This window comes from Rissa tridactyla, chromosome 5 (genome assembly GCF_028500815.1).
Source record: "Rissa tridactyla isolate bRisTri1 chromosome 5, bRisTri1.patW.cur.20221130, whole genome shotgun sequence".
In the NCBI taxonomy this organism is placed as follows: Eukaryota; Metazoa; Chordata; class Aves; order Charadriiformes; family Laridae; genus Rissa; species Rissa tridactyla.
In genome coordinates, this window is record NC_071470.1 from 55,451,242 (window position 1) to 55,474,027 (window position 22,786).

General features: G+C 38.9%; 1 protein-coding gene across 14 annotated transcripts in view; it reads right to left on the reverse strand.

The window, feature by feature from the left end:
• The window catches only part of MANBA (mannosidase beta), a 75,485-nt gene that overhangs the window by 29,891 nt on the left and 22,808 nt on the right, over positions 1 to 22,786 (reverse strand). For 13 of the 14 annotated variants that reach the window (XM_054203823.1, XM_054203827.1, XM_054203831.1 and 10 more), the window contains exons 2-11: positions 21,790 to 21,884; positions 21,203 to 21,308; positions 19,096 to 19,266; positions 16,358 to 16,481; positions 13,768 to 13,943; positions 10,603 to 10,713; positions 4,986 to 5,137; positions 3,738 to 3,855; positions 794 to 880; positions 46 to 213 (exon numbers count right to left, since the gene is read on the reverse strand). In XM_054203823.1, the coding sequence (XP_054059798.1) occupies positions 46 to 213; positions 794 to 880; positions 3,738 to 3,855; positions 4,986 to 5,137; positions 10,603 to 10,713; positions 13,768 to 13,943; positions 16,358 to 16,481; positions 19,096 to 19,266; positions 21,203 to 21,308; positions 21,790 to 21,884 (1,308 nt within the window). The remainder of the gene's footprint in view (positions 1 to 45; positions 214 to 793; positions 881 to 3,737; positions 3,856 to 4,985; positions 5,138 to 10,602; positions 10,714 to 13,767; positions 13,944 to 16,357; positions 16,482 to 19,095; positions 19,267 to 21,202; positions 21,309 to 21,789; positions 21,885 to 22,786) is intronic. The other variant, XM_054203830.1, reaches the window with a different exon arrangement.

Here is a 22,786-nt window from a genome sequence, read left to right on the forward strand (position 1 = left end):
CTTTTGCCAAGCCATATCCCCCTACAGTTTCTTGAGATCACTTACAGCAAGAACTATTTCTCGGATATTCTTCACATAAAGCATCACGTAGTCTTTGATATAGACTTCTCTGTCAGCGTAAGGTATGGAGAACCAGTTGTTTGCAATTGCTGCTTCATTTTCGTTGTTACCACTCCACAGAATAATTGATGGATGGGATTTTAAACGCCTTACCTGAAATACAACTTACAGTTTCAGAAGTCAAACAAAGTCAGTTCTCTTAGAAATAATAATAATAAAAAAATTATAACAACTTTATTACTACTTGAATTATAAATCCACATGCATATACTAAGCCTACAATTCCTGGTTTTGTCCACACTGTTTACTATTCCCTCAGCTCTTCACCAGGCTCCAACCTTTTGTTACGTACACTTACAGAGGGGCAAACTTTTAATATGCTGACATGTATCCACATATGCAAGTGTACCTCCATCCCCATCTACTCAGCCATATATGAATGGTAAATTCTGTGTTAAGGGGTGTTGCAATCATTAGATCTCACTCTCAGCGAATGTTCTTAAACATCCTTGAGAAGGGGCAGTTTGGACATGAGGAAGGCCTGTACCTCTGCTTGACTGACTACTCCTGCAAGTAAATTAAAGAGGATTTAACAAGGTTACATTTTGCGTCTGCTACATAAAGGTACACTAACAAACACTTACAAATAAGCATTTTTGGAAAGCTAACTTACACAGTCAGACAATCAAAAATAGGTAATAGGAAATAGAGCTTCGACACACGCGCAACATACCTGATGAGAAATTTCTGCTCTTACAGATTCTAAATAATTCTGGTCAGTTGGATATAGCGCACATGCGAACATAAAATCCTGCCAAATCTACAGGGAAAAGGAAAGAAAATACAAAAAAGAAAATCTGTTAGCAGATCATTTTACATACTTGAAAAAAATATATGGTTATTGAGATCCACAATCCTTTGTTCAGACAGAAGTTGTTTATCTCAAAAAGAATTAAACTGAAATGTTCTATTTGTTATTCTTGGAAAGTACTACCAAAACAATCACTTCCTCCACGGGGTTCAGTATGTGCGTGCTTCACTATGGTTTTCCTCTATATCACAGTTACAATGTATTTATCATTAGGAATCAGATCCTGACAGTCTTCACTGACAAGTGGAAAAATTAGAACACATGCACTGCTCAAATGTGAATGTGGGGCAACCTTCAGCCGAACAGAACAATTTTGTATTTACTACTTTGCAGGTGCAGCGCTAAATCTCCATTATTTATTTAAAAAAAAAGAGACAGTCATTCTTCTGATGTGGTATCAAGCACACTTAACTTGTTAAAGTGTACTTGTTAACAAAATACTTCCATACTGAAAGCACAAACTGATCTTAAAAAGAGCAAATCTTAGCCAGTAAGAGGGGCAGAAACAAACTAGATTTTCTAAAAACACAGCGATCTTTCTCTTCAAAGAAAAATCAAGTAGATACCACTAGAGAACAGCAGGCCTTCCAATTCAACAATGAACCCCATTCGTAACTTGAAGGAGAAAAATTACAGAACGGGGAAAGGAAGAAGCCCAATGATATAGGCAAGATTTCTTGGTTTACCCGTTGGTTTTTGGTGTTGTTTTTTAAATTGTTGTAACTTAGAGACTCCTGATAGCCTCTCTCAAACGTTAATGGAAAGATCTTTTAAAGCAGCACACTAACCCAAAGAACCTGTAGGAGACTACGCTTTTCCAAACACCATACTACATAAACAATGGAGAGAGCCAGATCAGCTCCTCATACAATTGCATGTTCCTTGCAGTGAGAACATGCTTTTCCATGACTCTTTTCAGTATACATTCCCTAAGAAAACTGAAGACAGGGAACAGGACAGTGGGAGGTAACAGATCCATTAATAATTATTACACTTGTAGCATTGTACAAAAATAAAAAAAAGCAAAGCTATTGCTGAAGAATCACTCAGAATCCTTCAGTGACCATGCAGAGTCAAAACTCTCTATTGAAAGAAACTTTGTCTCGCTATTTCCCTTCAGTGAGCTATAACTGTTCTTCCTTAAGCACAGTTAGACTCTAATGCACTTTTAAGCCTTTGCAAGGCCATCAGAATAAACAAAATGAAAAGCCTCCGGCACCAACCCCTCCAGAATAAGGGTCTGATTTTCTGCATCTACTTGCTATTTTGGCTACCAAATAAGATCTAAATCTTGCATTGAGCACTGTACAGATACAGATCTAAGTAGCCTACTTAGGTGCCTAGTGTCAAAAATGAAAGAACTGTAAGTGCTCAGAAGCCCTGAAAATCAGGGCACTCATTCAGATGACTAAAATAGATGTAACATTTTATTTTTTTCAAGCACGCACAGCAGAAGGCAGCAAGGTATCAATTCTGTTTCTCTGCTTTTTATGCTGCAGAATAAGACAAAACACATTTCATGGGATTTTAATACCAGATGCAACCTGGCCTTCACTCTTCTAGTCACTATTTCATCAAAACTTATTAACATGTACCTCCAAGCTCATACAATCAGAAGCACTCATCTAGGATTATCCGTGTTTGCAGCAGGTGTTCTCCTTACAGCTACATTTATACTCAACTATAGCTTGTTCAAAATGGCCCTTTGGAAAAGGCCTTCCATGCTTGGCTTCAGGCCAAGTGAAATATTTTGATTTAAAAAGTTTGAACCAAAAAAACCCCAAACCTTTTCAGCTACTGCTATAAAGGAGAAAATACTTTTGAAATGAAATAAAATCCATTTCCACAGCAGAGAAAAGCATGACTACTTTCTTTGGTGTTTCGATAAGTCAGGGGTGGCTGAAAGCAAATACAGCAGGCTTTAAATCCTCATTGAGGTTAGATTGCAAGGCTTTTGCTCTCAATCTGGGGCATATACTCAAGCACTCAGGTTCCTCAGAAGTGCTATTTTCACATGAGTAAGCCCTAAACACAGCTACAGCATCCCCCAGTCTGGTTGCTACAGAAGAAATATTATTTCATCTTGTGAAGAACTCCCCTCCCATGCGCTACTTGTTTCACAACTATTTTACTGAGTGTTGCAAGTCCCTGTTGATGCCTACAGTCCACAAAAGTTCTTCTGTTGTGCTCATCATTACAATGTAAACATCATCTTCCTGCATTAAGAAACATCACTACTACCAGTCCCTCAGTCATTCATTTCTTCTCTCATTCTTTCCCAAGAGAGCAGGAAATGTAGAACTGGGAGAGAAGTACAGTATATAAAGATAAGAGTTTTGATCTGAAAAGAGATAGAAGACAGAAACTTAAAGCCACAGTCCTGTTGCTCTGATTTTGGGAAATGTAAAAGAGGTGAGGAAAAAATGACTGTGAGGAGAAAACAAAGGGGAGACGAAGGGGAGATTCCAGGTTGGGAAGGGAGGTGGGGATCAGCGAGGAACAGGCTTTTAGCCTTAGTTACAAGAGAAAATACAATCTGGGGTTCTAATATAAAGTCTCTAAAATAGTACTCCCATTTTCAACAGACAGCCTCAGTAATCAGGAACCATTCAAATTAAAAAGAAATGGGGAAAAAAAGAAAAAAATCAGGTTGATCTGACTTCCCAGGTTGGTACTCTACCATGTCCTTTGGAAAAAATAGCTAAAACTTTTGTATTACTTCTCTTATTTTCTTCATTTAGAGTGGATCTTTATGTACAAGTTCTTGTCAGTTTTTAAATAAGTGTTCTGTGTTTATTGTTTTTACCATTATTCCTAGTTCATCGCAAATATCGTAAAATTCATCTTGTTCATATACTCCTCCTCCCCACACCCGAAGTGCATTCATGTTAGCATCTGCTGCAGACTTCAAGAGTAGCCATAATCTGTCAAATACAAAAAGAAGATTTATACAAATTTTGTGAAACTGTATCACGCAGGAGTTTCTAAAGTTATTAAAAAAAAGGAAAAAAAACAAAAACAAACCCAACCCAAACATTCATCATTAGCAGGCAATCTAAGACTTAAAACTCTGATAGAAACCAGACTATTTTGATACCTCCTAAGCCTGCATGTCTGGGCAGAGCTCTCAAAAAGCAATTTTTTTGCAGGAAATGTTACTTAGTCCTGTTAACACTTATGAAATAGATGAAGTGGCACATGCAAGTAAGTGCTTTTCCAGAAGTATTGGCAGGACCAGATTTAGAAATACTACATTTTATTAATCAGGTTGCTCTTTCCTCCTTATATATTACTTGCTTTGAATATCAATCACTTGAGTTCTAATCATCTTTTAAATACATTCCAAAATCTGTATTTTCTTCCTAAGTTCCGCAATGCATAGTGAGAAGAGGGGGAGAGAGAAATGGAGGAGAAAGGCTGAGACTCTGAATCTCATTTTAAAGGATTCAGGCTACATTAAGTTTTCTTTAATCATGCTGGAAGCCTCTAAATTACATGTGAATGCACACTGCAGTGTGCCCTGTTGTCCCTGGTTCCCCAACTACCCAGAGCAAAGCTTAGTCAACGTACAGCACGGCCCTCATCCCATCTGCATCTCTGGGGCGCTGTGGCATTGAAACCCAAGCAGCCTGGACCAGAGGGGGAAAAAGGGGAAAGAAGCTACTATGTACTTATGTCTCCCTGCACAAGATGGGTTAGGACATCGCTGAAGTACACTTCCTCTGAGTATCACTGAATGTGTCCCAGGCAACAGGATCAAACAGACTGAGGATCATCCCTAAAAATATCTGAAAGGCCAGTAACCTGTGGAAAGCAACCAACCACTTCCCATCAGTTGCACTTACGTGCCTTGAACTTCACTCAAATCTATTAAAGTTAATTAAGCCCTAATTCTGAGGCCTCCAACCCACAACAATTAGTGAAACTTGACTTGAAAGGAGTTCCTTGAAAGGAGTTCCACCCCTCAATGCCACCCTTTGATAGAAGGAGGACAGAGAATCACGAGAAGGAAAACATGATCTTTTCTCCTTAGAGAACATCAAACGTGGCTTACGTGTCATAGGTCACTCTGTCCTGGAAAGAATCTGCTGGAATCCAGTTCGAGCCCTTAATGAAAATGGGTCGGCCGTTGATATTGAAGTAGAAACTCAGACCTGGTGAGCCAGGAATAGGCTCCTGAACAAGTTCTACTGTCCGAAAATAGGCCTGCAAAGACATGAAACTTAGGTTTAAAGCAGACAAAAATGAATTAAAACAAAATAAATTAAAAAAAATAATTACAAGAGGGATTCAACTGAACTCTAACAGCTTAGAATTTGTCAAGAAGTCAAAAGACATGGACTCACCTCTAAATTCCTGCTTGACTAAAAAACACTGTAACACAGCTAAAACAAATCCTTCTGATAAGCTTGTGCACTTTAGAAAGTTACTATCATAGTAAAAGAGAGAGAAAGCATGCACAAAAAAGCATGTGTGCACATGCGTGTGTATATATGCATGTAAGAGACAGGTGCGTTTGCTTGCTGCAGGATTCAATCAAAAGTTCAGCTGGGGACCAGCGAGAAGAATGCAGTGGTTGCATTGGATCAGATACACCATTTAATCTGCAGTTTTCTCTTCACAGAAGGAGACTGCAGGAGCTCAACTGTAAGGCTTGTCCCTGAATGCCTAGCTTCAAGTTCACCCAGTAAAAGCAAAATCTTCTTTTGCTGCCCTTAAATGATAACTTTTTTCATAGGTGTAGCAATTAAAGAGAAAAAGATATGCATGCAAACACAAATGCTGGTTTGGAAGTGACAGGCCCTCTGGCCATCACAGCTGTGTTTGAACAGCACAATCAACAATAAGGTTTCAGAGAGACCATTTCAGCTAAATAACCACTAACTCTGTGTAAGTTATTAAAGGTCATTCCAGATAAAAGCACATCTCAAACAGAAAGAAAACTTTTACAGCTACCCATTCAGCCTAATATCTGGCATTGTGTACCGCAAACGCTGAAAAGAGAAAACGATCCTCCTTCCTGCTGCAGGTGGAAGAAAAATTGTCAAGAAGTCATTATGGACATTTTCTGGGACTTTATTTCAGTCAAAGCAACATTGCTGCTCTGAGGGGTATCCTAATCGCACTGACATAAACATAGTCAATTCCACAGTCATGACGGCGCAGTTATTTGACTGCAGTAATACTTTGCACTGACTTCTTATTTGTAGAGATGTCTTCCTCACCTGCCATGAGGCAGATGCAGAGCAGCTGCAATGTTAGGCTCCTGCACAGCTGCAAAGCATTACAGAAAACATGGCTTTCAGGGAGGCTTTAGACTTTTTTTTTTTCTCCTGCATCTTTATTCCAGTTCACCTTATCTAGGTCAGAAAGAAAACTCTTTTTCTTTCTGGTACCTGTTGCTCATTGTCATAAGAAGATAACAGGGAGATTAAATAAAGCGAAGGGAAGCTAATAGCACGTTTCAACCAATTCACATCAAGCAACAAGTTTGGGTCAGGTGGGCAGGAACCTTGTTTTTTCTTGACTACCCCTAAGATAGCTACCACTCCTCCCTCAGATGACTTCACTATATACTTTTTCAAAAGGTCAGCTTGTAGAGTACAGCCCGTTCTCTCTCTGCCACAAGCTACAGTTGAGATAACTATCTGTCAGTAAATCAGGCTAAAATTAACCTAGTTAAGTGCAAGTGACATACCTGTCTTTAAAATAAAATGTAATTCTTTATTTCACACACCAGACAAGGCTGAAGTTCAAATGGGAAGTGACTAATCCTACTGTGGGACTGTGCTTTTTAAACTTTCAGCTTATCAAAAACCATAGAGTTAGACAGAAAATTACTTCTAGTGGTAGAGAAGACAAAGAAAAATCACTGGTTTTTTGCTTTCTCTTTGGTGTTTCTTAGTTAACTGGACAATTATTAAACACTTGGACAGCGACAATGCCCATGACAAACTAGATGCATGAGTGGAGGCCACAGATCACTGATCTCAAACTAAACCCCTCTGCATCATGGCAATGACCAAAACATAGAAACTGACTGACTAATAAAAAAAAAAAATTAAAAAAAAAAAAAGGGGACTTGCCCCAAGTCCTGTAGTGTTTTACAGTTTTGCCCAGGGACAACAGTGGCAAGTGGGGCTCAGCATCCATACCACTAAAGAAATTCCCAGCTGGAGAAAAACTACAAAGTCAGACCTCTAAGAGGATATTTTGGACTCCATATCCAATACCTCTGTGTGCATACACGTGCTGAGGAAAGTGGACCCTGCCTTTTTTCTACTGTGATCCTGTTGTCCGCTGGGTTGGTTGAATATAGACCAGTATGATGAACTTAGCTTTAGGACAAGACTCTTACATCCATTCCTCGAATTCTGCAGATTTATTTTAACATGAGAAGTTGAATTAAAAAATAATCAATATTTCATACAATTTTTATGGTTAACCTAACTACTGAAGGCTACGAAAGAAAAACTACATTAAGAGTACTACACTGGCAAAAAAGTTCTGACCTTCCTACAGTGAATTCAATTATTTGCAGAAAATCTCCTCAGTCTCCAGTGTAGCTCTTTTTTGTGGGATAAAATGGAATGGCATTTATTGCTGGGGCTCCTAAAGTATTTGTGAGGTCCTCTTAATGGATGTTATCAGGAAGGTTGGGACTGTCTCAGAGTGCATTTGTAATGGAATATTTATATTACTAACAGAAGTAATGTGATACTGCTTTATTCATATTCACGTGGAACATGATCTTGCAACTAGCCAAATCCGAGGCCATCTGAGAGGCTGAAACACCCAGCCAGGACCACCCATAAGGCAGGAGCAAGAGGAAAAGCTCCTCAGCCCTGTTTCACATTCCCAGCCCTCCACGGTATAGTGCCTTTGTATTCCTACTCCACTGCTCCCCAGTGGCCCACCTGGTAACACAGCACCTCTTCCTGTTCCTACAGCAGCTTCCTGCCTCCTGGGGTAAAAGGACAGGGGGAGGCAACTAGCATGTTTGGTAACATGCCTTTCTGGCTATTGAGACCTTGGCAATCTTGAAATTTGTGTGATAGACCTTGCTGCCTGAGGACTAAACATTTCTCACAGTCTTGGAACGGGCAGAAGAGGATCTCTAGCCACCAATTAAGAAACAGATACCTGTCTTTTTGAGTCACATACAAAGGCTGCGTACCCCATTAAATGACGTGTGGATCACATTTGGCATTCCCAGATTTAGCAGTAGGAAAAATAATGGGGATGAAGATGCCCGTGAAATAAGATCACAGAACACCCCAGTGATCTAACAAATTAACATGCAGCATGAAAGCGTATGAAAAGTACAAAGCTAAAAGGAAAGACTTCTGGAAGTCATGCTAAAATGCCAGGGAGGTAAACAAGGGTGTAGAGGGAAGGAGGGAAAGACAGCTAGAGGTTAAGATCCTCCAAGCACTAAAACAGCCTCATGAAATAAAAAACTGATTATAGCGTTGAAGAAATAAGCATACAGAAAGATGGGGAAACAGAATCAAAAAGCAAACAAATGCCTCATGAGGCAATGAAAGAGGTAATAAATTCCTTGATGCAGTCATGGCAAGAAGAAAAGCAACTTACCAATAGCAAACAGGACTGGATAGACCCTCCCTCAAGAAAACCGATTTCATTCTGAGATAATTTCTGGCTATGACTTTGTGTCACATTATCCTGGGAAACAAACTCTAAACCAAAGTATTCAAACAGAAAAACAAAACAAAACCAACCCTGTCCTGTTTTGGTTTTCTGCTACTCTCAATAGGAGTGAGTAGGTACTTCCCTCAGCCAAAGAAGTTCCCAGTACGGCTGCCTAGAGCTCTATAGAGCTCCCACAAGTACACACTGGGAGGCTATCCAGCAATTTTCCCAAAGGATTAGTCAGTGTTTTGAAGACTGCTCTAACACATCAGAAACCAGACAGTAGATAAAGCTAAGAGTAGCTGAATCTGACATAAGACCAAGCTGTGTTTCCTCACATATACAGTTCTTGCACCTTAGTTTTTGTCTGTCCAAAGTTACATATATACTCATATGGAAACAAACCACTTGTGAAATGTCTCGCCCCTAATTTTTTTCTTTTTAAAAAGAGAGGTGGGGGAGTGAAATGGATTCCACCCAAAGACAGTACTAGGCAGACAACAGAACTGACAACAGAACAACTTTCAGGAACTTTTATCCCTGATTGCAACTCCTGAACTACTCAGAGTTCTTACTAAGCCATATGGATGTTGCTATTCGGTCCTGCTGACATGAGAGCAAATTGTGCTAGAACTGCATATGAAGCCTTTTTCCAGTCGTACAGCTCGGGGCTAGGGGTGGTTGTGCATGTGTCTATCAGAATCCAAGACAGAGCTTCACAGAACACATGAAGGAAGACTAGCCCTTTATACTATGAATCTGTAAAGGCTTCTTATGCTGGTTAATTCGTAATGCCTGCTATGTGGTGCATTTGCTTTTTTTCCCCTCTTTCCCCTTAAGGAGGAAAAAAAGAAGAGGCTTCTGAAGTTCCTTTATAGACCCTGAAGTCCCTGTGATTATATGCCACAGGGCTCTATGAAATACCCTGATGCAACTACCCAAGTGGAATCAATTAGTTTTTCTATCATTCTACAGTTTTCACACAGTAACAGAATTTTCCTTTTAACACACCTTTACAGGCATATTTCCTACAACCAGTTTTTCCAAGCATAATGTGTGGGGTTAATTTGGTATGGTTTTTAATTATTTCAAAATTAAATCGCTAATAATGGTGAGGAATTATTATTACGACTTCCTAATCAAACTAAGGGCTAGCCCTATAAAGACTAGGACTCCAGAAGCTACTGCTTTTCATAGGCTATTTCACATGAACAAATGTTACAGTAAATAGCAGGTTTAGATGCTGGGTGACCAGACTACCTTTCAGTGAAGCAATACACAACAGAACCACCTAATAAATATGTAAATTTACTTGTCTCTTTCCATGACTTGATGGCATAAGGAGCCCAGCCTAATTTGTATGATTTTTTTTTTTAAATGGACAATTGAAAATTACCTCTTCTGGAGTTCTTTAGTAAAAACCAACATAATTATACAGCCAGTGTGTTGCAGGACCCCTTATGCAAATACTCCTGAATATTACTTTGATGGTCATATTTAAGATGTTACCTCTTCTTAAACCTGAAGTACATCTATCACATTCTAATAAATTATGTATGTTAGCTTTTTAGGAATGTGTCTATCCCACAAATTTTTTAAAAACTGAATTCACAAGAAAAATCTCAGTAATAAACCCTCACATAATCTATAGAAGCCTAAAAGGGTTTTTCAGAGTATGATACAGAAAACATCAGCATGATATAACAAATTTAAAAGTACTTTTTTTCATAAGATAGAAAACTTAAGAAGTAAACATCTTCTCCTTTCTGAGGTTTCTGACTAAATGTAAGCCACCTTCCAGCCTGAATGCAAGTAAAGGCTTCCATATAAGCTAAGGCTACCAGAAAACAGGTAAACATACATTGTGACATTAAAAATTTCTCTTGTTTCTTATTAGTGTTTTCACATGCATATTACAATCCAGCAAAATATTTAAGAGCTCTAGATACCTGCTATGCAGAGCAGATATCTTAAAAGTAGCAATACAATACCAGCTGTAATCAAGCTGAAGGGCTCACCTTTGAAAATTTCTCAATCTGGTGTCCTGCCTCCATGATGAAAGTTGTTGTCATGTTATATCCAGTTTGCTTTCCATGCCCATTTGGCCACCAAGCCTCCACTGTTGAACTCTTGAACACGCAAGAGAGAAAGTCAGAGTAATGCGTATAAAAAGAAGCATAACACACACCTAAGGACTCAGACATCTTTGAGTGAATTACCACAAGTCTAATGAGTTTATGTGCCTCAGCTGAGCCATGGTAACTGGGATCTCTCCAGCTGCAGCTCTGAGGTGAAAATTATTTACAGAGAGAAGCACAATTTCTTCCACTGAAGTCCAGGCTACCACTTCAGCTTGTGTCCACAACAGGCCACGTGCATGTACACACATGCATGCACATGTCTAGCTGCTACCCCTCAGCTGAGGTACATTGACAGAATATTTCTCCAAAACTCAAATTCTCCTTTGTAAGGAGCAGACATTATTCACTAGCCTCTGCATCATACCCCTCCTCTCATTGAGTCTTTTACATATAACATACAACAATCAATATGCAGAGGTGACACTTTTCAATTGTGACTTTGGTAATATGTGACTATACTGACTGCTTCACTTATGTCAAGCTTTTAAGTCAAATTATAAGTTTCATTCTTTCTTTTCAGTGTTTTCTGCTTTTTCTCTAGGATTCCTAATCACTTCATTAGTACTCCATAATTTTTTCAAACATAAAAAAAATACCTCTAGGATGACAGGAAATTTTAATTTTCTCATTTTTCTAGTCACAGAGTAATACTTATATCTTCGTTCCAGCAGCCTACTTCTGCTGTGCAATCCTATTGCCAACATTTGCCAGTTGAGCGCACAACACAAAAATCATGGAAAGAAAGCAATAATGCATGCAACCAAACAATGGAGGGATCAGCACTGAATAGAGTCATACAAGGAGTGCCGCAATCTTTTCAAATTAAAAGAGGCCAGAGAGCAGCCTAAAAATATGTTTTGCTGCAGCCATACTTGGACACAACCATGCATGTGTCTACCAACATTTTAGCTTCCTGATACAGAATTATCATAACCCCTTGTGCAGAAGTCTTAATCTCTGTGTTGTACAGATACAAATGGAAGCACAAAATCAGCGTGTGTCTCAACAGCAAGGGAGTGTTCGCAGCAGCCTGGAGTGTCTCATTGGCCATTAATGATGTCATCCCCATGCTCACCATTAGCTGATAAGCAAAATGCTGTCATGTTAGCAACACAGCACTTTGTGTGGCAATTGTAGGAAGCCTGCTACATCTCGGGTGATACGCACCACTCAAACACCTACTGACCTCGCAACACGATCTGCAATAAGCTCTCAACTAGAAATAAATTTCTGCTGAAGTCTCACTATTTAACATGCACTACACAAGTCTGTTGTACAGCGTAAGGGCTCCGTTAAGCTCACCGATACATGAGAACACATTGCAGGGTTTCTCGTAAAATCAGCTGATGTGAATTCATGCAGTGAAGCCTTTTGTGTACAAAGAATAATAAAACACTGTTGCTTGTCCTCTGAAGGAGGTGCTTCCCCACAAACTTGCAGTCATACTCCGCTAACAGATTTCTTCTGAGGTTGGGGGTGGGGCAATTAAATAAACCAAAATAATTTTTGAAGTTTCACACTGCAGTGCTTGCTTAATGTAATCCCTGAAAAGGCTAAGCAGAGACTAATAATTATTTTAAATGAAACCAGGTATTTGTAATTGCTCATGCAACTTGCATGTCAGATGACAACAGTAACAAAAATCACATGTTTGTATGCTTTTATGCTTTCGTGTCAAAATAAAACAAAGCACATAAGTATGCAAGTCACTGAGTGTGCATACTAGAACCTAAATGCCCTGCTTGCCTTTACTCCACTCAAATAACTGACAGGAGAACTTGAGAATACATGCATAATGCATTCAAACTGGGAAAACAAATGTAGTTACACAGCAATAGAGAAAATCAGTACAGCCAGTAAAACATACAGATGTTATGAATTCCCAGAATTGTCAGAAGCCCCAAATTCCTACTCACAGCACATCGCTCACCCACAAATCTAACTATGCCCTGTGAAGCAGATGGCAGCTCCTGTTATGCTGTTGGCTTCAGTGGAGATGCTGAAGCTGCTGCTGCGCCTGCCAGGGTTCCCACCCTGCCCACTGGCCTGGGCCTGCCACTGTCAGGTTCAGTTCTGCACAGTCAGCTCTACTGGGCCCTGCTCTCTGAGCAAGAAGTCAAGACAAAGTTCATGCTTCTGTTTACCACACTGGGCACACTGCCTAATTCAAGAGACCTACCTGTTTGTCAATGAGAACAGATTTTCTTCACCTCTCAAGCCTACGTATCTAAATTACACCTGCATGATAAAACTCAAGTTTCTAAATAAAAACACAAACAAAACAAATTCTATAGAATTGAAATAATGTTGGTGAATTAAGTCTGCCACCAGATACATTGGGAAACTAGCTGTTTACCTCTGAAGGTAAACAGACCGATTCTTTCCTCTTTCATCACTGAGGTGTATACCATATTAATGATTTTTCAGTTGAGTTCTCTCCTCATTAGAGCATCCTTTATCTCTCTAAAATTCCTCCTGAGTTTTGTCTACCCAAGGGACTACAAGACAACATAAGGAAGTACTACGCCACAAAATTTTCACCAACCTTACTGCCAGTCAAGTTCTTCATAGGGCTCTTTTGCTTTTATTTACCTTAAAGAGTATCTACTGAGTGGTTTGATGAACGCTTCCTCTCTTTCCTGGGAGAGCCATGCATATTGTAGTGCATTCTAGTTCCAATCAGACCAGTAAACAATAGCACAGGAGACAAGATACCTCTGACAGTTAAGTGAAGTGACACAGGGTATCCCAAAGGTTATCGACTTAAGTAAGTAGTTAATTTAACAGTGGCCTTTTTGTTTTGCAGTCAGGGAAAGGCTTCATAGTCTTTTTGACACTGAGTTACATAGTGCCACAGACATCAATTGTTAGAGAGGAAAAGAACTGTTCTGCTATCCTGTAAGGTGTACAGAACTGTTGTTAAAGTCAGGAACACAGTAAGGAAGGGAAGGGAGGCCTAAAACTGGCATGGAGGCAGAAAGACACATTGGAAACCAGGGGAAACATTTTGCAGCTGCCTACGGTCCACACACACCTCCTTACCTTGTTGATGTTTACAAGCAGCACAATGCTGCCTTCTCCAGGTTGAAGCTTCACACTGAATGTTTGCTGCGTTTGCAATTTGGGAATGTTCACAGTTACAAGACCTGCAATTGGCTCGGAGCTGACTACATCAAAAACAGACTCAATTTCAAGACTCCACTGCTGAGCACTCTTTACTAAGTGAAGGGGGAGAAAAAAATGGGAATTTAGGAATTGTGTTTATATACCTATTAGTTAACATGATCTCTCATCAAAGAAACAATTAAAACACTTCACATTAAATGTAACAATTTTCAGGATGTGTTTGAACCAGACCTACAAGGTTAATCTTATTTAGCGCATTTGATATCTGTGTTTAGAGAACTACGAGAACTACGCAACATGATTTATGTTTTATAACTCTTTTTTTCATTCAAAAGCCATACAGGGTTTTTTCAGAGTTCTGTACAAAAGTCAGAGACCATGACACCAGTCACTTCATTAGGAAGGATATTTTTCCCACCAACTCCCACAGACATTATATTTGCTTTTAGTCAGCATTCATATGAACATGGTACTCTTTGGGAAAGATCGTAATCACAAGGCAGTACAATCACTTTTGTCGATGAAACAAAAACAGTATTAAAAGAAAACGAGCTGAATTCATCCCAGAGTCACTAGACAAAATGAATGGAGTTATGCTGGGGATGAATTGGGCCCACTGTGTCTAGAATTGACCTTTATGTCCCTTCTGCCGCCGAAGTGTGGTGGAGGAAACAAGTTAATGACTTCCCTGAAATCTCTCTACAGTTACCTCAGACGGTCCTCTCCTTTACAGAACTTACTGAATAAGGCAAGCCAGGGTCAAGAGTACTCAAGATTGATGTGTAAATTTCCCATTAACTTCAGCAATTAAATTACCTATCTACAAACATAGCCTGGATAATCCTATACGTCAAATATTACAGATGAACACCTAAGAAAAAGCACATAAAAGAAAACAAGGAAAACTCAAACTCAGACACATTTTGTATATAGAAACTGCTAATCACTTACTTTCTCTTTTCATGTATATATTCTAGCTCTCCTTCCTCCAGGAGAGAGAGCGAGCTCCCTCCAAAAGCAAAGAATTACATTCAGCCCTGGTGTGATTTTCACTGTCCTCTGTAGAACGAAGAGCAATGAACGTGTTCCCAAGTTTATATTACACCCAGCATTACCCAGGGGAGACCAATTTTCAGAAATGTTGAAGGGGTTAAAAAACCATCCACCCCACTACAAAAGGGTCAGCTGTTACAGTGCGGTTTCCCTCCCCTCCAAGGGCATATGGACATTCTAGACCACACTTAACTGCATGAACTGCGGGGTCTAGGCACAGAAATCAAGAACAATGGATCTTTTACAGACTCAGTGATCAAAAGGCTATGACACCAAATCTGATGAGCAATATAACGACATAGGCAGCTTAAATGCAATTTGTTAATTCACTCTTTATTTTTCAAATGTTACTATGTTTGAATACTAATAAGCTCTGGCTCTGGTTCCAAACCACTCTCTGCTGAATGAAAGAGGTTTGCTCTTTCTGCTTATCCAGAGAGCAAGACTTTACCTACCAGAAGGTGGAGTTGTGGGAATGTGGGAGGGACCAGAAAAGATTTTTACTGTAACTAAATTTTAGAGAGCACATAGAGTCTGTGCTGGGGCTTTCCATGGAAATTCCAGTCACGTTAATTCTAGCTAAGACCTGCAGCTATTTCAGGAAGCTTTACAAGCAGCCAGGGAGTGACGTCTTCTTCTTTTATTCATACACAACAACTCTATTCCCAAGGGCTGAAATTCAACCCAGTGCAGAGGACTCACGTGCTAGCCTTTACTCCAATGAAGACTGGGCTCAACAGGCAGTCAAAGAAAGCATGTGGGTGGTCTACAATGGGGCATATTATCGTCTACAGAAAGTTTCAACAGAAAATTAACTACTTTTGCTCGGCTGCAATGATCTTCAGGACAAAGGAGAGAAAAATCAAAGACCACATGTCAAGGGAGGAAACCTGTTCAGTAAGTTAGGTAGCAGGAATGCAGGAGGCTACCCTCCCAAATTGCAGCCTTTAACAAATCATCCTTGCATAGCACAACTGCTTTTCTCTCTCAGTCTTCATGTTGCGTCCTGAAAACTCAGCACTCTTTAAACTCTGCTCATTGTGTATTTGTCTTCCCGACACAAAACTAAATTCCTATAGCAGCTTTGCCTTTGTTTTAAATGACGGTGAGACAAAAGTGAGACGTATTTATTGGCAGTCTTGGTGAAAACACACGCCAATAAAAAAGAAATTTTTAAAAACAGGTGAACACGGGCTAACCTCAGCTATGCTACACATATTTCTGCAGTTATTTGGCAATCTTCAAGCAAAAAAAGATTCTGAATTCTAATATTCTAACTTCTTCTAACATGAAGTACTGTTTCAAGATCTAAAAAGGTGTGCTGTGTAAGAACTACACACAGTCATAATAAAGCAACAGAACCTTCCCTCAACTGACAGTTAATTGAGTTTAACAATAAAATGACTTGTATTCCAAAGGTGAAACAACAGTAAAAACTAGTAACATGACTTACCAAAGAAAGAAGTCAAAGAAAAGTAAATCAGGTGATAATGGTTATAGGCCTCAATCCTAACATCTTTCCAGATTCCTTGAGTGGGAAAAGAAGGGCCCCAGTCCCAACTAAATGAACACTGCTCCTGGAATACAGAATGGTTACGTTACAATTGCCTATTTTTCACACAGACATTGATGCTGTGCCAGGAATAAAAATTATTTGCTATCTAGAAATAAAATATTGCCATGCCCTGAAACAATTTTTCCAATTTCCATAAACCCAGAAGAGCCCGCAGTATTTTTTCTCTTATTTCTTGGCCAGAACTATGCTGCTGCTACCTATATTATATTAAAAATAGATTTTGTATTAAACATCCATGTATAGCAAAATTTTATATTAGTGAGAGAGCAAAACACCACCTAGCCCACCATTTAAAAAAAAAAAAAACAGTAAAGATCAAAAAAACAAGACAGCAAGTAACTTTCAATTCAGCTCTGAGTTATCTGTTTGTAATGTCAGTATTTAATTGTATACCTAAAAGGCAAAGTAAGCTGAAAGCTGATGGTTACAAATGTTAAAGAATTCTAAAAGAACAATATCAAATTAAAAATCATGGGTATATCTGAAATACTTTATCCCCTATTTTTTGTTATGAAACTATAGATTAGTACAAGGAAAGACGTGCGTAGGTCTGGTGCATTTGTATAGTTCAGTCATGTTCACTGTTTCTCCGCTTTTTATGGTTCTCTTACACAAAACCAAAGAGAACAAAAACATGGTTGAGAAATAGCTTAGTTCTGGTTCTAACATCAGAATAACTACCAGAATTATAAAATGCTGGTCAGGTAGAGAAGTACCTACACTGCTTTCTATTTAGCCGTTTCCAAACCTGGTCAGACCTCTAGTTAACAAATCCCTTGAAGACATCTATTCAGCTGCCCTCCAAGTTTCACACAGCCCCAGCCCCCAAAGCAAATACAATAGATCTCCTTAAAGTCTTGTACAGTGACCTACAGTTCTAAATTTAGAGACTAATAACTTACAGCCGAGGCATACTAATTTTGGCAAACCACATTGCACAAGTCTGGCCTATCCCTTGCATAGCTGGAGTCAGCCTGCCTGCCTATCAAATTGCAAAAGAGCCTTCCAGGAAGCAAGCACTGTACCTATTTCAAGTGTGAAAATAGGGACAACACATTCTTAGAAAACAAGTCAGATTGAAAGTAATTTTCCCTTTATAAAAAATAAACAAATGAATCACTGACAGATTGTCAGGTTTCACTAATAATATTGCAGAGACTGCTATCAGAAGTAGTATTGCTTGTGTCACTGAAGTACATTACCAGTGAAAAGCTTGCATTTTGCCACAAATTCCTGTTAAGATTTAGATATGTTTACTGCACTTAACAGTGAACCTTAAACAGCTCTCCATTACTTTAAGATGGTAAGCAGCCAGCTTACTTTAACAATGTCCTAGTATGTTTACTTTTAAATGTGACATTGCTGCTGTTGTTGCCATATACTTGGAACTAAAAATGTTTCTGGAAATGTCTGGAACAACTTCCCAGTACAGTTAAACAACTCCTTTGAGGAAAAGCACTAAGGTACTTTCTTACAAATTTAAAGGTGTAGTTCAGTAAAGCATAAAATCATTCCTGGCCATTTTTGCTCTATAAATAGGTCTACAGCTGTTTAAGTGTCTCCTTCCTTCCAAGCTCATCCCTGCACTGATTTCTAAGAAACACAGTGGACTCAAAAGAATTAATCAACTTTCTAAAATGTAGGGAAAATAAAAATAGCAGCAAATAGTAATAAAGACAACATCTTAATCCTGAAGGATCTTCACAGGACAAAGTAGAGCCCATCTTTCCATTAAAAAATTTTAAAGGAAATCACATCCAGGTTTAGATTAACAGGACTCCAGTCACTTTTTTGAGGAGGCTCTAAAAGGGCTTTATTGAAAAGATTAAAAATTATTAACAAGAAAAGCATTTAAGAGGAGACAAACATGCAAAAACACCCAAAGAGAGAAATTCCAAAATAAAACCACCTAGCCGTTGCCTCTAGCTGCTGCAAAGCTATCAGAAATATGAGATGCTACTCAAATGATAGTTTGCCTTGAGTAAGTTTTAACAGCAATGAAGCCATGTCTGAAATCAGAGTTTCTGAGCTTCACTGTACATTACATTGTTGTTTTCACTGAATATGTACTTATAAGTCACACTTCACAACATCGTAATAAGATGAGAACAGGTCCTCTGTTAGATAACACTTCTTGGGACATGCCAGAGCTGCCCAGTATAAATAGCACAGCACATGAGCAGCAGCAAACACTCACAAAGCTGCTTGGCTGGGATTTTTACAGCCTCGGCAATATACGTTGGTATTTGCAACAGTGAACTCAATTGTCAGCATACATTGTAAAACCCACCCAGTGGATCAAAACGTAATGATTACACATTTCCCAATGCTATCCTGCTCTCTTAGCAGCAAGTCTCCTTGCTGACTCTTTGATGAAAACAGCCTTTTAAACATTCTTATCACCTAGATATGAAGTCTGGCCTTCCTATGCCTCTTGTGTTATCGACATGCTAGGTTACAGCTTTCTAGGGGGGAACAGAAGAAGGAAGCTGTAATGAAAAATATGCCCTACTTATAAAATGACATTGCAGGTTTCAGAATACATCTGTAAGGACAGCACGTGGTGCATTTCTCTTTCCAAGCCTGAAGCCAGAGAGAGACAATTCTGCCCCTACCTTTCTGATGAAATTAGCGTGGCACTCTCCTTTCTGCACAGGTGGAGGGCACGCCGGGGGGATGCTGTATGCTTTGTGACATCTGCTCTGCTCTGCTGCATATGAAATGGCTGATATGAAACGGACTTCAACAAAATTGACCTCTTTGATTGCGCTGGTAATATCAAAGCTCTAGATCAAGAAAACAGAACAAAATCATTACAGCGCTGACATTTATTTATGAGAGTTATAATTATTGTTACATTGGGATTTTAATACCATACATATATTGTTCAAAGGCATTTGAATTACAGTCTCAGCAGGCTCTGGTTTTGGAGGAAAAGAAAAGATACTTCTTAAGCTGCAAAAAGAAAATACACAGTAACATTACTGATACAAGAAGATGTTTCTGGGCAAACCACTTTCCCCATACTGAGCTCCCCTTGCAGGCTGCAGCACTCCGCTTGCACACACAAGTGTCTGAAGGATAAGGATGGCAAGAGAATATTTACCCTCCTTCCTCACTCAGAACTCATCTGCATCTTTAGAAAGACACCTTGTTCCAACTCAGAAAGCTGGTCTATGCAGGAGTCCTTCCAACTCACACTGTGCTGCCAGCTTATCTATCGCAAAACACTGAGCTACCTTTTGCGTGAACGCTGCAAAGCTGTATTTCATGCCACCTGCACTCTCATCCCCAAAATGTAGATACACATTCTGTGCCAGCACCAAATAAAGCATTTGGGGGCTTCCTCACTGGCTCACAAAACCCCCTTCAGTGTGGCTGGATAGAAGGATAAATGTTCGGTTTCAGACTTATCCTGTGCTATCAAGATAATATGCTTCCAATGGCCAATACCCATCTCTTCTTCACAGCGTTCATTTGTGACAAGCCAAGTCTTGGCAATTTTTTCCAACTTGTAAGAACCCAGCTAGCATCTCTTATGTCTGTAACACAGAGCATTAAATTACAAAGCAAATAGCATCTCCCATACAGAGCCTTCACAGAGTCCTTCCTGCAGACAGAGTTGTCATGTGGAACAGGTGAACAAAGCAGAAGTCTGGGTCACAGTAATCCTAGATCAATCTAATACAGTTTGCTCTGGTTTTACACTGAAGGCCATTTCATGAACCATTACAATCTGAGACAGAATGAAGTTGCAGAAATAAGGGCAAAATAATATCACTTCCCAATTCTACAGAGACTGCTACTGGCAGTCCTTTAGATACTCTTCAAGCAGGAAATAATAACAATTTCATAAAAGCTCTATGAAATTTCTTATTTTACAGATGGTAAAGCTAAGTCATAGAGAAACTAAATGATTTGTCCCAGGTCACACAGTCTCAGGCATCAGGATCTAGCTCTTATGTCTCAGGCCAGTACCTCTACGATAAAACCTGACAGAATGCTAAACACTGAGATATGAAGACACCAGATTTCCTTTGTAATTCAGTTATTCCAATAAGATTCTTCCTATAACTTTTCCTTTTTTGATTCTTTTAAGATAAAAGTAAGGATTGTCCCTTATGCTAGCACACAGAATAATTTTATATCTGAAAGCTATAAAATTAGTTTGAATGTTTTTGTCACTCTCAACATCATTCCATGATGAGTACTCTCATGCTGACATAGGCTAAGCCCAAAAACGCAAGACAATGTTATCAAAAGCCCAATATTAAAAATCAAAAACCCTAGATAAAAAAATGTGGAAACACAAAGGCTTTGCAACACGTGCATTTTCATTTCAGTATTCACATGTAAACCATTCTAATAACAATTAGTAAGCAGATTTACAGCTAATATAACAGATTTAAGCTTACATTTTCTTGGAGCTGTGACAGATCCCAAGAAGCAGGACTTATACTATTAGCTGAACTGATCCTCTTGCATGGGTCCACTCATTTAGAACCAGACACGTTCACCTCTAGATCTGACCCTGCTGTTACTGAAAAGGTAATTACACTTCTCTTTCAAACAGTTATTTGATTACACTTGCAGTCCTCAGGTCAACACTTTCTGCATCCAAGGACCTATTTTTATGTGTACTTGAATGCACTATAAGTGCTCAGCACAAAAGGGCTTTGAAGAAAAAACAGAAGTACCTTCAGAAATAAACACATTACTTACATATCTGTTGAACATGTTGTCTGTTCTCCCAAGAGTGATATTGTTGATCAGGATCTGTGCTACTGTATCTACTCCCTCGAAAACCAAATTCACTTTCTGCCACTTTCTACAGAAGATAACATATGCATAAAAAAAATGTTAAAATACCTAGAGTTAAAAACACACGGGAGACAGACAATATTAAAATGCATGTTGCCATTTTCTTCGGCAGCACTTGTCTCAACTACCTCCAAAAATGTTTGACTTAGTGTGGCTACATTATATCTTTAAATAGTCAAATTAAGATGACAGCTGAAGTGGCTCACACAGCATGTTCACATACCCACCAGATATCAGATGGGCTAGCTTCCAATTAGCCTAAGTATTATCCTTCCTTAGTTGGCATTTCATAAGTAATTTTTAACAATTAAAAAAATACAAAAAAGCAACTATTGAAGTGTTCTTTAGCAACAGCTTTGTAGCTCCACATTATTGCATTTTTTTTTTACTAGATACAAAAGTATTAAGCAGAGTTTGAGCTAATGCAGTAATTAGCAATTCTGCATGAAAGATGGCACAGAGCTGTTAGACGTATCTTTACTGCATACCTGACATCAAAAGGAGTTTTGAATGTCCTGCTGTAAGTCCAGTTATCTAGTGAGATCCATCTGTACATCACGTCATTAAATCTATAGTATGGATCCTAATAACAGACCAACAAAAAGAAAATTACAAGAGTCACTTAGTAAAACTGTTACTACATGAAATGCATCATAATATCCATTAGATGAGCGCTTCTTATTTCAGACAGTCTGCAAATGCAAAATCCACCTTACTTACTTAGTCCTAATATTCCTTTTCACCTTTGAAATAATACACGAAAGCAAAGCTTTGGTAATATTTGACTTCACTTATATAGGTCAAAACCTGTTTGCTGTAACCATTCATACTCAAACTAGAAGGAGCAGGATTTGTTTTTACATAAGAAGTGACTGGTCTGGAAATCGAAAAAAAAAATAAGACAGCTTGTGACTTAATGAGAGGAACAGAAACATGATAACCTTCATAATGACAGAGAAAGTAAGACTAATAGGATTTTAAGAGGCAAAGAAAAGGCATTTTAGGCCTCTAGGGACAGCAGTGAACAAATCTCTACAGTTTAAAATAATTGCAAATACTCCAGTTGTTTCTTGTCAACTAGTCTTGATGTGGTATGGTTATTGAAATGGTTATATTTGGAGGGAGGGAGAAAGAGAAGAAAGAAAAGCAACACAATTTAGTTTGTTCTATAAAATTAAATGACTGCTTTTGAGAATAATGCTGCATTTATACCAAATGTGTTCTTTTCCCTTTAGTCACCCTACCCAGGAAGAATAAAGGCACAGTTGGTCTCAGTTATGTCCTCGACCTTTTCGGCTTCATGCTGTATTTATTACCTTATGGTGGGTCACAACGTTCCTCACCAGGCTGAAGGAATCAGTTACGTGGACCTGACAACCCACCACCTTGCACCTCATACAAAGGCAGCAGAAAGGTATGGTGTTACATCCCCGTGTCAGACAGTTCAGAGTGCAGGTATCCAGGGCAGTGACTGACAGCTCAGTT